At 50.6% G+C, this 17,493-nt stretch overlaps 1 protein-coding gene across 1 annotated transcript in view; it reads right to left on the bottom strand.

Moving 5' to 3' along the window:
- The window catches only part of LOC134501944 (transcription factor COE1-like), an 86,857-nt gene that overhangs the window by 9,408 nt on the left and 59,956 nt on the right, over nucleotides 1-17,493 (bottom strand). The window contains exons 10-12 of the mRNA XM_063309968.1: nucleotides 16,762-16,895; nucleotides 14,449-14,575; nucleotides 7,735-7,823 (exon numbers count right to left, since the gene is read on the bottom strand). Coding sequence (XP_063166038.1) covers nucleotides 7,735-7,823; nucleotides 14,449-14,575; nucleotides 16,762-16,895 — 350 coding nt within the window. The remainder of the gene's footprint in view (nucleotides 1-7,734; nucleotides 7,824-14,448; nucleotides 14,576-16,761; nucleotides 16,896-17,493) is intronic.

Consider the following 17,493-nt stretch of genomic DNA (forward strand, 5'->3'; position numbering starts at 1 on the left):
AATTTCAGGGATTGTTCTCTGGATTTTTTTTTTTGGATCACAAAGCAATAACTTTACTGGGATAGAACATTGCTGAGCCTGTGCAACTATTTCCTCCTCCTCCTCCTCCCCCCCCCCTTTTCTGAACTGTGTTTAGCTCAACCGCTTCCTTGGTTGAGACTCCTATACAGTTGGTCCCACCCAATCAGGGAGCACAGCGTAAATGGACCGAGCTGGGGCAAAACCAGGATCTAACTGCAGATACGTAGAGATAATTCTTCTAACCACATGCAAACAAGGATAAAGTGAGTGGTTTGCCTTTTAATAAAATGTGTTAGCCTGAAAAGGTGCCCCCGGACTCCTTCTGTGTTCTTCTTGGTGACATGTTTAGATAGAAAGCACCTTTTTGCACGAACTTTCCATCTTCTTACGCCGAAGCAGCAGAATCTGAAACCTTCACCTACCCATTGCTGGTAATTCAGAGTTGTGAAAAAGAGCGAGAAATCAAAGATCAGGTACACCTTTTCGGACACAGCAGGCTTGCTTTTAACCTGAGAATTCTGGCTCACTACAAGGAATTAATCCCTTTTCCCCCGCTTCTGGTTTGTACAATGCACTGGATGGGCTGGGTTCACACAATATTCCACACCAGCAGAAGCTAACCTGGGTTAAAACTAACCAGGCTTTACAGGTTGCATGTATAGAGTTGCTAGACTTGGTTTAACCGACTTGGTTAAACCTGTTGGAAGAAAGGAGCCATCGCTGGCCAATTCCTGGGGCAGGTTGGAGACGTTCCCCCAGTCCATTCCTGAACCCGCCCACCCCAACCTCCCCCTCGCCTGCTTCCCAACAACCCAGAGACCGACCGGCCAGCTCTGGACTGTACATCAGGATCTCAAGGCTATTGCATTGCTGTCAAGCTAAGTGCCAACAATCACCAGCACTTGCTCTTCTGTCTTCTGCAATCTCTCTGCGATCAATACAGTAATGGAGCGGGGAGGGGGGCTTCCAGCCCATTCCTGCGCATCCAGCTCCCGTTAAGGCGGCATAAAGCACCCGCTTAATTCTGGGCAGAAATGGTCGGGGGGGGTGGGTTAGGAGGGAGTCAGCAGCAAGGCAGCCTCCAAGTTTTCCACCCCAACCCCTGAGAACACAAAGCTTCGGAGCGGAACCCCCCTTTCGTGGGGCATCACGGAGAGCAGGCATGGAGGATCCGTTCTGCCTAATGAGTCAGCAGGCTTGGGGAAAGTGGAAAGCATAGGACAGGGTGGGGGGGCATCCAGAAAGGAAGCGTGTCTTCACACAGAATGTAATTGACCTACAGAACTCATTCCCACATGACACAGGGATGGCCACCAGCCCTTGATGGCTTTAAAAGGAGACTGAATAAATTTGAGAAGGACAGCTCTATCAAGCGCTATCAGTACTGATCAGCCCCTTTTCTGAACTGTGTTTAGCTTGACCACTTCCTTGGCTGAGACTCCTGTGCAGTTGATCCTACTCAATCAGGGAGCACAGCGCTGATCGGACTCACTGTTACCCTCCGAAATCGGAGTTTGGGGAAGCATTCGTAGGTCAGGCTAGATCTGGTCTCCTGCTTGCTAGCACCCCAAGGGGATCAGCTGAACTGCGCTGAAAAACCAAATGCGGGACTGGGACTATTTTTGTCTTGCTATGTCGTGAAAGAGAACAAGGTTGATCTAAATGCTGGAGCTCTTTGTCTAGCTTAAAAGATCCAGGGGACCCGCAGAAAGGATTAGCAAGTGAGTGGAAGAAAGATTTTTGCAGAATCCCTCCTTTTATTCTGGGATCTGGGAAAGGGGATCATTTTTCCATCAACCCCTCGCACCCCAGTTTTCTCTTGGCATCTTGTGAACCACACATTTGCCCCAATCTGTACATTCTTACATCTTGGTGTGTAACACCAATAAAGTACTAAATGGTAACCTGAACAACACCTCATGAGGTCTAGGAACTTGACATTCCTGTCTGGATGATGCACCGTCCTGCATGCCACACATTCCATTCCACGTTCAGCGTTCGATTTCATTATGGCCTTTACAGCATGCAGATCACTTTTTAAATTGCTGGAAAGGAAGCTTTCAAGGGTTTTGTTGTTTATGAGAGAGGCCCTTCTACAGTGAGAGGAAAATACACAAATCTCCTTTTCTTCTGCATCCCTCCAAAGTTGTGCACTCAGGCGCGTGCACACGCGCACGCACACACAGAGAACTATGTCTACCTGTTGACAGTCTTGCAGGATGCATAGAGGAGGAGGGAGCTGTGTCTGTCGGGCTCTGCTTCATCACAGCCCAGCTACGACAGGCCACCTAACTATGATGAATGACCAGCCGGGGCCGGCCAGCCACTCCCAAGTCTTGGCTAAGGGAGAGGCAGATCACGGGCGGCTGAGCAGATCCTGCAGGTCCCTTTTACAATCTATCAAGCTGTCCAGAGGCTGATAGGGAAGCACCCCAGATGCTGCCCCGGAGCCATGGCCTCTGCTTTGGGGGTGGGGAGGGGAACAAAAAGCAAATCTGGATCTCCGGAGGAGACTTACAGCAGATCGGAAAAGATTTCTGACACCCAACAGCTTAGCGATAGTGGTAACCCATGTCCCCTTCCGGTGCCCCTTCTTTTAAACATTCTTTTTTGCATAAGACGAGGAGGACCCAGAAGGAATAAAAGGAAGGTGAGAAAATGCAGGGCAAAAGAAAGAAATGTAACAGAGATAGAAGGATCACTGGGACAATGGAAAAGGTAATACAATCCAGGCTGCAAACAACAAATTAAGCCTTGACCACAGTGTCCCGTCTTCCCCTTGCATCAGCGCAGGGCCATTCCCAAGGCTGGGAGTACCCACGTTTCATCAAGCCAAACACTGAGGTCAGGGACCGAGAGTCTTTCCGAGCCAAGGTTCCTCACAGAGGTAAGTTTCTAAATCTTAATTCCCCTCCTAGGAGCTGGTTTCCCACTAAGGATATTCAGCCACTACAGGGCAACTAAAGGGCATGAATAAATCGTATGTATGAATGCACTTTCACACTTATTTCAGCCTCCCATCCCTGCCTTCGTGATAAATTGGAGCAAACTTGAGATAAACGGGTTTATTTTTGTGCAGAAAGACTGTTGTGGTAGCCCTAACAAGCGCATGGATGGAGAATTATTTCATTCCAAGCAAGCGCGTTTTGACCAGCATTTGGCTGGTGCACCACTCCATTTTAATAAAAAGGAATTAGGCAATTCCTTTTTTCCCCCCTACTGTTCACATCCAGTTGGGTTTCTTCAAAGGAGGAGAGAACTTTGGTGCAATCTCACAGCTGCTGCTGCTGTGGTCGCACAAGCAATATATCCGAGAGTGTTTATCTTTCATTGTACAACCATCTTGCAGTGGGCTCTCTGCTTCTCACCTTTCCATTCCACCCTGCAGAAGACATCACGAGGGACCCTTTTTCACACTGGAAAATCTGAGCAACCAAGGGGAGAACTTCAGAGGGGATGGAAAGGTGTGTCATGGAAAACCACGCTAGTCACGGCACACGCTATGGACTGCACCAGACACAGAAGCCCAAAAACATCAGCAAGAGAAACCGGGAAGGAAAAACATCAAGTATCCTGAGAATGAAGTAGAAAAACAGAAGCCTCCTCTGCAGGAGAAGAAAAGCTTGGAGAAGCTGCCAGGCCTGTTTGGCACAGCCAGAAAACACGTACACACAATCCCGCCAGCCTGATGTCTGCCTAGCTTTGCCTCAGTCCAAGTCCACTAGAGCAGGGTTCCATCCATTACCAGGCACGATGATGTCACAATGGGTGTGATGTAATCCCCCACTTGCCTCCCCTTGGGGATGACTTGGGGGGATCACAAGGGTCCCATTCTGAAGACGGGCAACGTTTGGAAGCAAAGGAGCAGGCTTGCGGTGGGTTTCTGGCTCTTTAAGAGAGAGATCCCCAGCTCAGAAATCCAGTGCAGGAAATGGTTTTGGCCAAAAAACTGACACCATTGCATAGAATGAAGGACAGGTTTATTCCAATCTGGCTGTTTAGTTATATTAAGACAGTTTTCCCTAATTGTTACTCTGTACCAGTGTTTCTCGACCTGAGCAACTTCAAGATGTGTGGACTTCAACTCCCAGAATTCCCCAGCCAGCATGCTGGCTGGGGAATTCTGGGAATTGAAGCCCACACATCTTGAAGTTGCTCAGGTCGAGAAACACTGCTCTGTACAACTGTGATTCTGGGTGGAAATACTGAATATGCTTGTTTAAACTTACATACATACATACATACATACATACATACATACATACATACATTTATCTATCTATCTATCTATCTATCTATCTATCAAATTTGTCACCGCCCACCTCCTCCGACCGGAGGGACTCTGGGCGGTTTACAACACAGAATAAATATACAATAAAAACTCAAATAAATACACGATAAAATTCCAATAAAATCCCATTAAAACCAAAACAATTCCTTAACTACCCCAGCTCAAAAAATCCAGATGGCTATGATCTCTTCAACCATCATGTAGGAGGGGCACTTCAAGGTACCAGCCAACCCCAAGTATGTCGATTCTCCTCCCTGCCCCAAGCCCGGTGGCCAAGCCAGGTCTTCAACTTCCTCCAGAAGGCTAGGAGCGATGGGGCTAATCTTACCTCCGGGGGCAAGAAGTTCCAAAGGGCGGGCGCAACTGCCGAGAAGGCCCGCCTCCTGGACCCCGCCAGAGGGAATTCTCTTATTGACGGGGTCCGCAGCAGGCCCTCTCTGCACGATCGGGTGGGATGGGCTGATGAAGCGGGGAAGATATATACTCTCTTTCCTTCTCTCTCTCACAAAGGGATGCTTAAAATTGGATATTCTGATTTGGCCGTGGGGATCAAACTACCTCCAATTTAGAGAATTGATTTTTGGAAAACTGGCTTGGACCCAGATTGGCACAATCTGGAGAAAAAGGATGGAACATTCAGCTTTGCACATCCCTAAAGTTTTGCGTGTGTGTGTGTGTGTGTGTGTATTTCCAAGTTTTGCTCCCCTTTGTATTAATTCTTCTTCCTTTTCTTTCACTCCCTATTTTTAGTTTTCCTCTGGAGGTCATGTCTGTTTGCTCAATCACCCTTTTTAAAAAGTCAGAATGGGAGATCTCCTTTTTTTCAAATCACATGTTTTAAAATTTTGCAGGATCTGCAACCTATGATGTACAGTAGCCATGAAAGGTGCGTGCCTGTTAAGCCACCTTCATGTGCTTAACCTAGTTAGTGGTAAGAAGCCAAGGAAAGGCCAAATGTCCCTCTGTCCTATTCCATCCTCAGCAGACCCAGCCAACAGCACCTGAAAATTTTAGGGATTCTTTTGCACAAAAGGTAAATGCTGTCCCCACACTGCACACCGAGTAAAATTTACTGACTTAACAAATATCTTCAGATCATGGCAAAATAACCATCACCACCACCACCACCACCACCACCACCACCACCACCATCATCATCATCATCATCATCATCATCCCCAACATATAAATAGCCTCATGCACCAAGAGTCACCACTTCATATGCTCTAAATAAGGAAATGAAAGGGATTCAGCAAACGCATGGAAGAGCCTCCATAAACAGAGGCAGTATAACTCAAGAACCATCTCCTGGGGACAAACAACTGCAGCATCTATCGTTGTATTTCCCTGAATCACTTCCAAAGAGAAAGAGGGCTAGAAAAACAACCACGTCTGTCTCCAGCTTGGCAAATCTAGTTCTAACGGTAAATTAACTTGGATAAAAAGGGATCCTCCTTCTAGGCAATGACAGCCTCTCCAGGGCCTTCTTAGGACCCCCAAGAGCCGCTGATGGTGCTGGGAGGGGGAGGCCCAGGAAGAGGGACCGGAGAGGGGGTCTTTTATGTCCCCCTTGTAGGGGGAGGCTTCTGAGCCCCCCAAGCTTGGGCACTGAGCCACCAAAGCCGGGGATGGAAGCTGGGGGCGGGGGGCAGCATCAGCATCAGCATCTGCAGCGCCCGGATCCCTGTCAAGCCATGATAAATGGCTCCAATTTGGAGGCTGCCTCTGGCTGTCATTCCCATCTGAAGGCCCCCTCTCGCCGCCAGCTGCTCGCTGCCCAGAGGCATTAGCAGACTTTCCCAAGGACGGCACAAGCGAAAGGCACAAAGCCACCCAAGGGGGAGCTGGGCGACGCTCTTGCCAGAAGTGGGTGCCCAGGGCTCCTCTGGCCTTGGGGAAGCCCAGCCTTGCTCTGCTCCAGCTCATGGGGGTCCCTTCAGGGATTCTCAAGGAGTAATCAGGAGCGTGTCCCTCTTGTCCCTTTGCAGGGTGGTGGTGATGTGGCTTCTGAACCACAAGCCTGTTTTGATCTTGGGGTTCAAAGCAATTTCCTGCCCGTCATTGATTCAATGAAAGCTCTGCAAAACCATTTAACTGACTGATTGATTGATTGATTATGTGCCATTGAGTCGTTTTCGACGGCTAGCGACCACATAGGTAGATTTTCTCCATGACGATCTCTCCCTAACCTGGTCCTTCAGGTCCTTCCAACTCTGCACTCAACGCCACCGTGACTGAGTCCACCCCCCCTTGCTGCTGGCCGTCCTCCCCTTCTCTTTCCTTCCACCTCTCCCAGCATCACAGCCTCCTCCAGAGAGCTCGGTCTCTGCATACTGTGTCCGAAGCAGGATGATTTGAGCCTGGTCTTTTGGGCCTCGTGTGAGAACTCTGGGCGGATTCGTTCAAGGATCCACTGTCCCCGGTCTTCTCAGGAGTCTTCTCCAACACCAAGGTTCAAAATCCTTTGGACACCAGCACTAAACTGGTGCGCGGTGGGTGGAACGAGACTTTCTCCCCCCGTTCTCCATCATTTCATCAAACGCTACCGTGCACCCTCCCCGCCCCCGCAAGTGTTCTTTCTCCTGGGTAGGACCATCTTCTTCAACTTGGCGCCCTCCAAAGACTAGGCCTGCACATCTCAGGATTCCCATACCAGCCTGTTGGATGGGAATCGTGGGAATTCTCATTCCAGCTCATGAGGAAGGCATCGGATGAAGAACCAGAATTTATTTATATACAGCTGTTTGCACCAAGATGGAGCTGCTATTACAGAGAGATTTGCTCAGAATAGAGATCCCCCATGCTGGGGATATGTTTGGGGTTTGATTGCTCTATTGGCACGAAGATGTTTTCTCATTGTTTTATTGTGCTTTTTTTGGGGGAGGGGTATTTTTTCATTCGCAGTTCGGTCTTGCTCTTACGATTTACGGTAGTTATCTTTACCGTGGAGGTATGTGGTACATAAGCTACTCAGATGGGAGCGGCATGTAAGCCTTAGTAAATAAATATTAAATAATATTGAATTTTGATGTTTATATTTAATCACACCCTGTGATCACCTTGATCACACCATTGCAGCACCATCTTGACTTTTTTGTCACACACCCCTGAGGCCAATAAACGCAGGAAAATGAGGTGGCAAGACTTCAGGACTTTTAAATGCTTCCCCTGGTAACAACAACAACAACAACAACAACTCCCTGCAAATTAAAAAAAAACACCCTAGCAGATAAAGAAAAAAAGTTCTATTAGGGTTACTAAGAGTTTCTCTTTCTGCCCCCTACCCTCACTAGAAAATTCAAAAACAGGACTCCTTTGCTGGAAGTTAAAACCTGGAGCAACACGCAGGGGCCTCTTGCAAAGCCTGTGTCGCTTGTCCAGCTCAATGGGAAGATGCTTAAGGGAAAGGACGGTGCCCCTACCTTGGGCAAGCGTTCAGGGTCGCCGGGATGCCGCGGGATCACCTTCTGCAAACGCTGAAACCCATAATCGATTGTTGGCTCGTTCAGGGCTAGGGATGGAAAGAAGGAGGTGGTCAGATCTGTGGAGCTGAGGCTGCCGCATCAAAAGAACAAACAAGGTGACTTCAGTTATAAATCCATACTTAAATCCATACTTCAGTTATAAATCCATACAACCCAGGAGACGTTCTTACTCTGTTATCTGGGAATGGTTTGAACCTGCTGAGCCCGAGGAAGTGGACAGGATCCTCCGGACTGTAAACCCCACCACTTGTCAACAAGGCCCATGTCCCTCCTGGCTGGTGAAGGCAGCCCGGGAGGGGACGTGTGGTTGGGTCCAAGCGATGGTAAGTACTTCCTTGAGAGAGGGGGTATTCCCGGCAGCCTTTAAGGAGGCACTGGTGTCCCTCTCCTCAAGAAACCATCGCTGGACCCCAGCATACTGGACAACTTTCGCCCAGTCTCCCACATCCCCTTTTTGGGGGAAGGTGGTTGAGAAAGTGGTGACGCTGCAGCTCCAGAGGATCCTGGATGAAACAGATTATCTGGACCCCTTTCAGGTTTCAGGCCAGGATATGGGACGGAAACGGCATTGGTTGCACTTATGGATGATCTGGCGAGAGCAGGATGGAGGCAGTGCGTCCATCCTCGCTCTCCTTGATCTCTCAGCGGCTTTCGATACCATCGACCATGGTATCCTGTTGGGGCGGCTCAGGGAGTTGGGGGTGGGCGGCGTAGTTTTGCGCTGGTTCACCTCCTTCCTCCAGGGCCGGTCCCAGTCGGTGTTGATAGGGGAGGAGAGATCGGCCCCACGGCCCCTTCTTTGTGGGATGCTGCAGGGATCAGTACTCTCCCCTCTCCTTTTTAACATCTACATGAAACCACTGGGTGAGATCATCCGTCACCATGGGATGAGGTATCATCAGTATGCTGATGATACTCAATTGTATATCTCCATCCCGGGTGAAGTGATGCTGTGGCTGCCCTTTCCAGGTGCTTGGGGGCTGTGGGGGCCTGGATGGGGAGCAACAGGCTTCGACTGAACCCTGGTAAGACCAAGTGGCTGTGGGTTAATGGCTCCTCGTTTCCGGGACTTTGTCATCTTTAGTCCTAGATGGGGTGGCACTAACCCAGACAGACCTGGTGCATAATCTGGGGGTCCTCCTGAACTCACGGCTTCTGCTCGAAGAGCAGGTGGCAGTTGAGGCCAGGAGGGCCTTTGCTCAACTTCGGGTTGTGCGCCAGTTATGCCCATTCCTGGAATGAGAAGCCCTCCAAACAGTCACTCATGCCCTGGTCATCAACCATATAGACTACTGCAATGTGCTTTACATGGGGCTACCCTTGAAGAATATCCGGAAGCTTCAGCTGGTCCAGAATGCAGCTGCGCGGGTCATTTTTGGTGCCCCTAGGTCGGCACATGTAACACCTTTGCTATGTGAGCTGCACTGGGTGCCAGTTTGCTTCCGGGTCCAATTCAAGGTGTTGGTTATGACCTTTAAAGCCCTACATGGCATGGGACCAGGTTGCCCGAGGGACCACCTCTTCCCCATAACATCGACCCGTCCCACTCGGTCAGGCAGGGGGGGCATGCTACGGGCCCCATCTATAAAAGAATTCCATCTAGCGGGGTCCCGGAAGCGTGCCTTCTCTGCTGTAGCTCCCGCCCTTTGGAACATCCTCCCCCGCGAGGTCAGACAGGCCCCCTTGCTCCTGGACTTCTGAAAAAGACTAAAGACCTGGTGTGGTCAGCAGGCTTGGAATGGGAGGGGGAACAGTCATACCTGGGGATGGCTAGCGCCCTGTGATTTTGAGGGGCCTGTTACACTCACGGACTGATTAAAATCTTTTGCCACTTAGATTTTATTGTATCTTTATTTTATTGTATTGTTGTATTGAAATGGTTTTAAATTTTAACTTCATTTTGTTGTAAACCGCCCAGAGTCCCCCATGAGGTGGAGATGGGCGGTGAATAAATTTATAAATAAAAAAAAAATAAAAAAAAATACTTTGGTCTATGCGTGTTCTCTATGGGTAGTCCTCACTTAACAACCATTTGTTTAGTGTCAGTTCAGACTTAACGATGGTGCTGAAAAAAACTGGCATACGACTGTCGCAGTTGTGATCTGGTCTCGTGATCGCCATTGGGCCACTTGGCAACCAGTTCGCATTTATGACCATCGCAGTATCCCTTGATTGCCATTTCCTGGCTTCTGGCAAGGAAAATCAATGGGGAACTGCATGATTCGCTTAATGATCATGTGGTTCGCTTAACGCACATGATTTGTTTAATGCCCGCAGCAAAAAAGGTTGTAAAATTGGGTCAGATTCGCTTAATTACCGCCTCACTTAGCAACTGAAATTCTGGTCCCAATTGTGGTAGTTAAGTGAGGACTATCTGTACCTAAGCAGCACACTAGACAATCCATTCTGAGGTTCTCCTTCAGTTTTTGTGGTTTCTTAAGTTTCCTAGGGGGCACAGGACCCTAATTTTATCCCTGGTATTTGGCTTTGATAGCTAAAGAGCTGGCCACTGATTGTTCAAGCTGCTCATTGTGGTTTCAAATTCATTTGGAGCCTCACCCGACAAACCTACATTTAGACAGTGCAAATCCCTTACAAATGTACGAATCCTTACGGCCACACCCCACAAGACTGTGATTTCTGGGAAGTTAGGCCTGAAACAAAGACTCCTGTAATCGACTCTAGTCCTCAGCATGAACCGAGAATGGCATTGGCCTTTTCTGCAGTCACAGCACCCCACTGGCTCATGACTTTGGGCTTGCTATGCACATGTCCAAGTAGTTTTCGTGGCAACTCTATGCAAGTGGTTTGCCACAGCCTTCCGGTCTCATCTGCTGCCCTAGGATTTCCTCCTGGTCTCCTGTCCAAATACCAACCCGTCCCAACCCTGCTTAGCTCTTTGAGATCAGTAAAACTGTGAATTGTCTTACACACCCTGTCCAAACTATCCGAACAGGCCACTTTGGCTCAGTCCAGATGTGTTAATCCCACAATGTTCCCACACCCCACCCCACCCCACCTGCCACCACGGGCCTTCTTGGAAAGAGCAAGGCTAACCTGAGCTTGGGGTCCAGACTTCTCCCCTGTTCGGCCGCCATACCAAGTCCAGAGCATCAGGGATACCTGCCCCCTTTACCCGGATCCCCTCCGACAGACGCACGCAGCTTCCTGGTACCCCCTCCTCCAACGCTGCTCCCCCGCCCCCGCCCAGATTGGCGTGCTTCATTACTACACCAGGATGAAGATGGATTGCTTGATTTAGTGTAAACACATGCTGCGATTCCAGTCCTGGGCAGCACTCGTGCACCAGTAATTGGTATTGATTTCCCTGGCTCCCACTGCTGCCGCCGCCCTTAACAGGCCACAGCACGTGGGACTGGCCATGCAGCGAGGAGGAGACAGCTGAAGATGGGGGAAGGATGCTCGGCGGCGGTCCCTTCTTACTCACCAGGGTGTGGTTTCTCTCAGTGAGGGTTAGCATCTATTGGTTCCTCCATTCCAGAAGTTCTCACCCAAGATGGAAGCAACTGGCCTCCATCCCAGATGGAAGGAAGCATCAGATCTCGCCCAGGCATTTCTGGACTCTGAGTTTCCATTAGCAGCTTCTCTTCCACACACACAAAGGTAGTCCTGAACTTACAACCATTCATTTAGTAACCGTTCAGAGTTACAATGGCGCTGGAAAAAGTTACTTATGACTGGTCCTCACACTTATGGCCATCTCAGTGCCCCCACTGTCACGCGATCAAAATTCAGGCACTTGGCAACCGGCATGTATTTCCGATGGTTGCAGTGTCCTGGTGTCACGTGGTCGCCATTTGCAACCTTCCCAGCTGGCTTCTGACAAGCAAAATCAATGGGTAACTGTGTGATTCATTTAACAACCATGGAGATTCGCTTAACAACCACCGCAAAAAATGTCATAAAATCAGGTGCGGTCACATGATCCCTCACTTAACGACTGCACTGCTTAACAATGAATTTTCTGGTCCCTGTTGTGTCGAGGACTACCTGTAATCCAGTGTTTTTCAACCTTGTGAACTTTAAGAGGTGTGGACTTCGACTCCCAGAATGCTGGCTGGGGAATTCTGGGAGTTGAAGTCCACACCTCTTAAAGTTCACAAGGTTGAAAAGCACTGCTCTAATCTCTCCTCTCAGTGCCATGGTCTGAAAGAGCGAAGCCGAGCCCTGGGATCCAGAGGCTGCAAACTTTTGGCTAGCAAAGGTCTCCAAGAGGCACGTAACTGCCACCGAAGCGTTGGTCAAGGCCCCGTGACTGTCTCCCGCGGGCTGCCATGCAGCATGGGTCTCCCGTGCTCATGGGGGTTCCCCCCAGATCAGACCCCATCCTACGCTGGAGAGCTGGCTCTGAAAGGCAGGGCGGGGAAACTCGCCTGACGGAATTTCCTCGGTGAGCTTGCCCATGGTTCGGGCTGCCCAAGCGCTCCTTGGAAGCCACCTGTGCTGGCTGGTGGGTTTAGCCTCTCTCTGCCTTCCCCGAGGGGGCCTCCGTGCAGGTCTCCCTTCATCTCTCCCACATCACAGTGATCCTGGGAGGAAGGCTGGGCTGAGAGGGAGGGAGGGGAGGACTGCCCTTAAGTCACCCCGTGAGTTTCAAAGGGTGAGAGGGGACTTGGATCTGGCCCTCTCTGTTCTTGATGCAGCCCCTTCCCAGCTGCTGGGTCTTGGCCCTTGCACGAGGACCTGGTTCAACAGAGGTCAAGCCCCCTGAGGCAAGCTCAGCTCCTGGGGTGACCTGACGCAGCCATGCGGTTTTCTTGGCGCAAGACCCTCGTGGCTGGCACTGCTCCTCTCCACCCCTGTTGAGCCATCGGTCTTGGGACAGCCCAGCAGGGCCCGGTCCAGCTTCTGGGCCCGGATCGGAGGGGCCGCACGCGCTGAGAGCAGCTGCCTGGGACTCCAGGCACAGGGTGGCCTTCCCTGGTCCTCGGCTGCCTGGCTCAGGTAGGAGTGAGGAAGACGATGAGTGTCTGGTTGTATCCAGGCTTAATTCTAGGTTAGTGGCCGAGGGTCACTGTGGTGAGACGGAGGCCATAGGAATGGGTGGTGTAAAGGAAGCGAAGTGAAATGTGTAGGAAATAAAGTAACGTAGCATAAAAGTGAAATGAAGTGAAATGGTAAATAAACTAACATAGCCTAACAAATGTAAAGTGAAGCAAAATGAAATGAAAAGTAAAGTAATATAAAGTAACATAATATAAAATGTGAAGTGTAAATATAGAATAGAATTAGAATTAGAATAGAATAACCAAATCAAAACCTCAAAGTGTGGAATGAAAGTGGGCATTTTAGCCAAGCCATGGATTCTCCTGCAGTCTAAATCTAGAGCTTCTGGGGGGCCCTGTGGCCTGGAAATTTCTGTTTGCCACAAATAACTTTCCGTTCATTTTCCTCTTCTGGTTTTGTGGCCCAGGAGCCTCCCGGTGAGCACCAGCTGTTCCGCCAACCCGTGGCCACAGGCCCAGCTTGGCCCAGCTCCCATGGTGCCTGGGTGGCGCCCTCGTCAGCAAGGCTGTGGGAATGCACATTTGCTACGGAAGTCTGGCTTTTGAGAATCTACTGCACTTTTAAAAAACAACCTTCTGCTAAAGTAATAATTCTTTCCCTGGCTAAGGGAAGTGGGAAAAAATGGGCAAACTGATCAAAATTCACCCTAAGAGATGCCTGCTAACCCTGAATTAAACCTTATCTGTCGAGAGGTACACTTAAAAAAAAAACTTTTATCACCAACGTCATGTTACACTGCTGTAATGATCCCCCCCCAACCAAGTTTCTAGTCCTTAAGAACACAAAGTCACCGTTGGCAGCACACGGGTGATGCCCAGCAAAAGAATAAGTTGCTCACCCCAGATTTTTTGGAGCTTATGGCCAAAGCTGCTCTAAAGGATGAAGGCTTCAGTTTGTCACGAAACTGCTGTTCCCCGTCAACGGAACAGCATGAATTAAGCCAAATAAGCAAAAAGCTGCAAATGAGCTTAATTTGCATGCTGTCTAATCTGCATCTGTCGGCCTCTGTTTGCAATAATTTCTTTGGCCTGGTTGCAGAATTGTGACTCATTGCAAAGCCCACAAGTCCAACACACCCCTCGATAGCAGCAGATGGGCCGAGGTCTCTCCCTCATATAACAAGGACTGACTTATTTCTTTCCCCATATATCTTGGGGAAATCTTCCTTCCTCACCCCAAACTGCTCAGAATCAGATCCAGGAGGAGGGGGCGCAGAGGAGGAGCGTGTGTGTATGTGTGTGTCTTCTCCTTTACTAAGAACTCCATCTGGAAGATCAACACCATATACAGGCCATGCACAAAATTGTGAAATTTAGACCGAGCACCCCACAGAGACCTATAGCAATGACCTGGGTGTGCCCCTGCTTCTTCTGGGATGTTTCTAACTTTGAGATTTCCTCGTGGTCTCCCATCCAAGGATTACCCAGCTACATCGGCGCTGGTTAGCCCTTTGAATACAGCCAAGGTTGGGCAGGTGCCCTCGCCTGCTGTCAGCATGTAGGCATTTCGTTGCAGGGCCTGTGCCCACCAGCTTCGTGACTCAGCCGGACAGTGGCAGAAGCCATGGATGCTGTCCTCCCCCTCATTTTCTTGCACTGCCCCTCCCTCTTGCCGGGCGCTTACCAGTGTAGACAAAACGCCCGGGTGCTCCCTTGCAAAACTGCTTCGACTTGTAGGAGAGCGTCACCTCCACCACCCCGGGGATGTGCCGTGGCGGCGTCTGGACACGGATGGCGTGTGGCGTGATGAGCTGTGGTGGGGAGAAGAGGATGGTCAAACCAGAAGAGAAGCTTTGCAGCAGGGAAACTGGGAGGGCACAGAGAAGCCGGGAACATTTGTGGCTTGCAGCTACCTCCTCCTCCTCCTCCTCCTCCTCCTCCTCCTCCTCTGCCCCCCGTCAGTGGGTTTATTGTCCCTTGTTCTGGTCACACTTCTTCCTGCACTTTCCCTCCCTGCCACCCCACCCCGAAGGAACCCACGGACATGCAGCGACATCAGGGCTCAGAAAACGCTCCTTACAAGAGGACCCAGCACAGAGCCTTCTGGAGTGTGGCCAACTCTCCCCAAGGGGATGCCCATATCCCCCACGAGGGGTGTGCTGTGCTTTGAACATGAAACTGGGAGCAGGCGGGGGGGGGGGATCAAGGCTCCTTAGCTCAAACGTGTATTTTCCTGGCACCAGAAGAAGACGCAGCTTCTTCAAGGGCCCGACGGCAGGTGGGCCAAAGCTGCTTTTCACCTTGGGATCCAAAGCAGACTGCTGCACCAGCTGCTTTTTGACCCCAGACCAAAAGCCGTTAATTTGCTGAATTGCTCTAACTTTTACGTTTGCTTGTCCGCTGAGTGTGGAGGTGGGCTTTGCACAATTTCTGCCTTTTGTTAACTTGGTCTGGATGGTTTCTGCAAACTCTCCTGGGAGCCAAAAAATGAAGAGTGGCAGAAGGATGGAGTCAGATCAGCCTGGGACTCTTTTGAGTTGGTTGGAACTCAAGGCCAGGGAAGATGTAGGGCTTTAAAGGTGATAACCCACACCTTGAATTGGACCCGGAAGCAGACTGGTACCCAGTGCAGCTCATGCAGCAAAGGTGTTACGTGTGCTGATCTTGGAGCACCTAGAATTGTCCACACGGCCACATTCTGGACCAGTTGTAGCTTCCGGATAGTCTTCAAGGGTAGCCTGATGTAGAGCGCATTACAGTAGTCTATATGGGAGATGACCAGGGCGTGAGTGACCATTCGAAGGGCCTCTTGGTCCAGGAAAGGACCTAACTGGCACACAACCCAAAGTTGCGCAAAGGCCCTCCTGTCCACAGCTGCCACCTGCTCTTCGAGCAGGAGCCGTGAGTCCAAGAGGACCCCCAGGTTACGCACAGGGTCTGTCTGGGGCAGTGCCACCCCATCCAGAACCAGAGATGACGAAGTCCCAGATATGGAGGAGCCATTAATCCACAGCCACTCCGTCTTCCCCGGGTTCAGCTGAAGCCTGTTGTTCCCCATCCAGGCCCTCACTGCCCCCAGGCACTTGGAGAGGGCGGTTACAGCATCACTTACTGTTGAATAGGAGAGGGGAGAGAACCGAACCCTGTGGCACCCCAAAAAGAAGGGGTCGAGGGTCGGATCTCTCACTCCTTATCACCACAGACTGGGACCGGCCCTGGAGGAAGGAGGTGAACCAGTGCAAAACCACGCCGCCCACCCCCAACTCCCTATGTCGGTCCAGAAGGATACCATGGTCGATGGTATCGAAAGCCCCTGAGAGGTCAAGAAGAGCAAGGATGGGTGCACTTCCTCCATCCTGCTCCCGCCAGAGATCATCCATAAGTGCGACCAATGCCGTTTCCGTCCCATAACCGGGCCTGAAACCTGTCTGAAAGGGGTCCAGATAATCCGTTTCCTCCAGGACCCTCTGGAGCTGCAAAGCCACCACCTTCTCAACCACCTTCCCCCAGAAGGGGAGGTGGGAGACTGGGCGAAAATTGTCCAATACAGAAAATTGTCCAATACAGTATATAATGAATATAATGGATATTATATTCACTACAGGGAAGGGAAGGGAAGGGAAGGGAAGGGAAGGGAAGGGAAGGGAAGGGAAGGGAAGGGAAGGGAAGGGAAGGGAAGGGAAGGGGGTAAATGGATGAAGAAGGGAAGGGTAGGGTAGAGTAGGGTAGGGGAATTGTATTATGTCTAATACGATGGGACAGGACGGGATGGGAAGAGAAGAGAAGGGGAGAGGGAAAGGGAAAGAAGGAAAGGAAAGGATAAATGTACAAAAGGAGGGGGAAGAGGAAGGCAAGGCAGAGGATGGATGGGTGGATGGATGGATGGAGAAAGGGAAGGGAAAATGGAGGGAAGGAAGAAAAAGGGAGAAAGGAAGAGAGAAAGAAAAAGCTGGGAGATAAAAATGAATGCAGAAAGGAAGGAGGCCTCCAGACTCACCTCACTCCACACCAGCATGGTGCCAAAGACCACCTGAAGCCCGTCAAAGAAGTTGTCTCCGATCACGATGACGGTAGCCCCGCCCGTCGTCCAGCCTTCGCTGGGGCTGATGGCTTTGATGCAGGGGGTGGCTGCTTTGGGGGGGAGGGGAGAGAGAGAGGGCAAAGCATCAGGGGTCCCCCAAGCAGGGCAGGAGAAAAGATCCTCAGGGGCGAGGGGAGCCCAATGCAGGGGCCGGAGGCGGGCACCAAAGAGACCCCCTTGCAGCTCAGAGGAGCCCCATTTGGGCAGACGGAGAGGAAGCCAATGAGGAGAGCCAAAGAGGGGCGCCCTGATTGGTCTTCCTCTTAATTAAGACCTTAAATTGCCTGCCTGGGCTGGAGAGGAGCTAGCCCTGAACCAGGAGCAGAGCCACCTGGCTTCCCTTCCTGCTGGATGTTCTTCTGGCTATCTCCACTCCCCAGGCAAGTGGTGACCTCCTTTGCAGAGGAGACAGGGAAGGGGGAGGATTGTCTTCATCGCTTTGGACTCTCCTGGAAGATGGAAAGTAAGCCTGCAGGGTTCTCCTTCACTGGAGGCTTCCAATAAAGGTTGGGTGATCCTCTATCAGAGATGCTGTAGAGCAGCGTTTTTCAACCTCAGCAGCTTCCAGATGGGAGTTGAAGTCCACCCACCTGAAAGTTGCTGAGGTTGAGAAACGCTGCTGTAGAGGATCCTGCAATGAGCAGGGAG

Source organism: Candoia aspera, chromosome 8 (genome assembly GCF_035149785.1).
Source record: "Candoia aspera isolate rCanAsp1 chromosome 8, rCanAsp1.hap2, whole genome shotgun sequence".
Lineage (NCBI taxonomy): Eukaryota > Metazoa > Chordata > Lepidosauria > Squamata > Boidae > Candoia > Candoia aspera.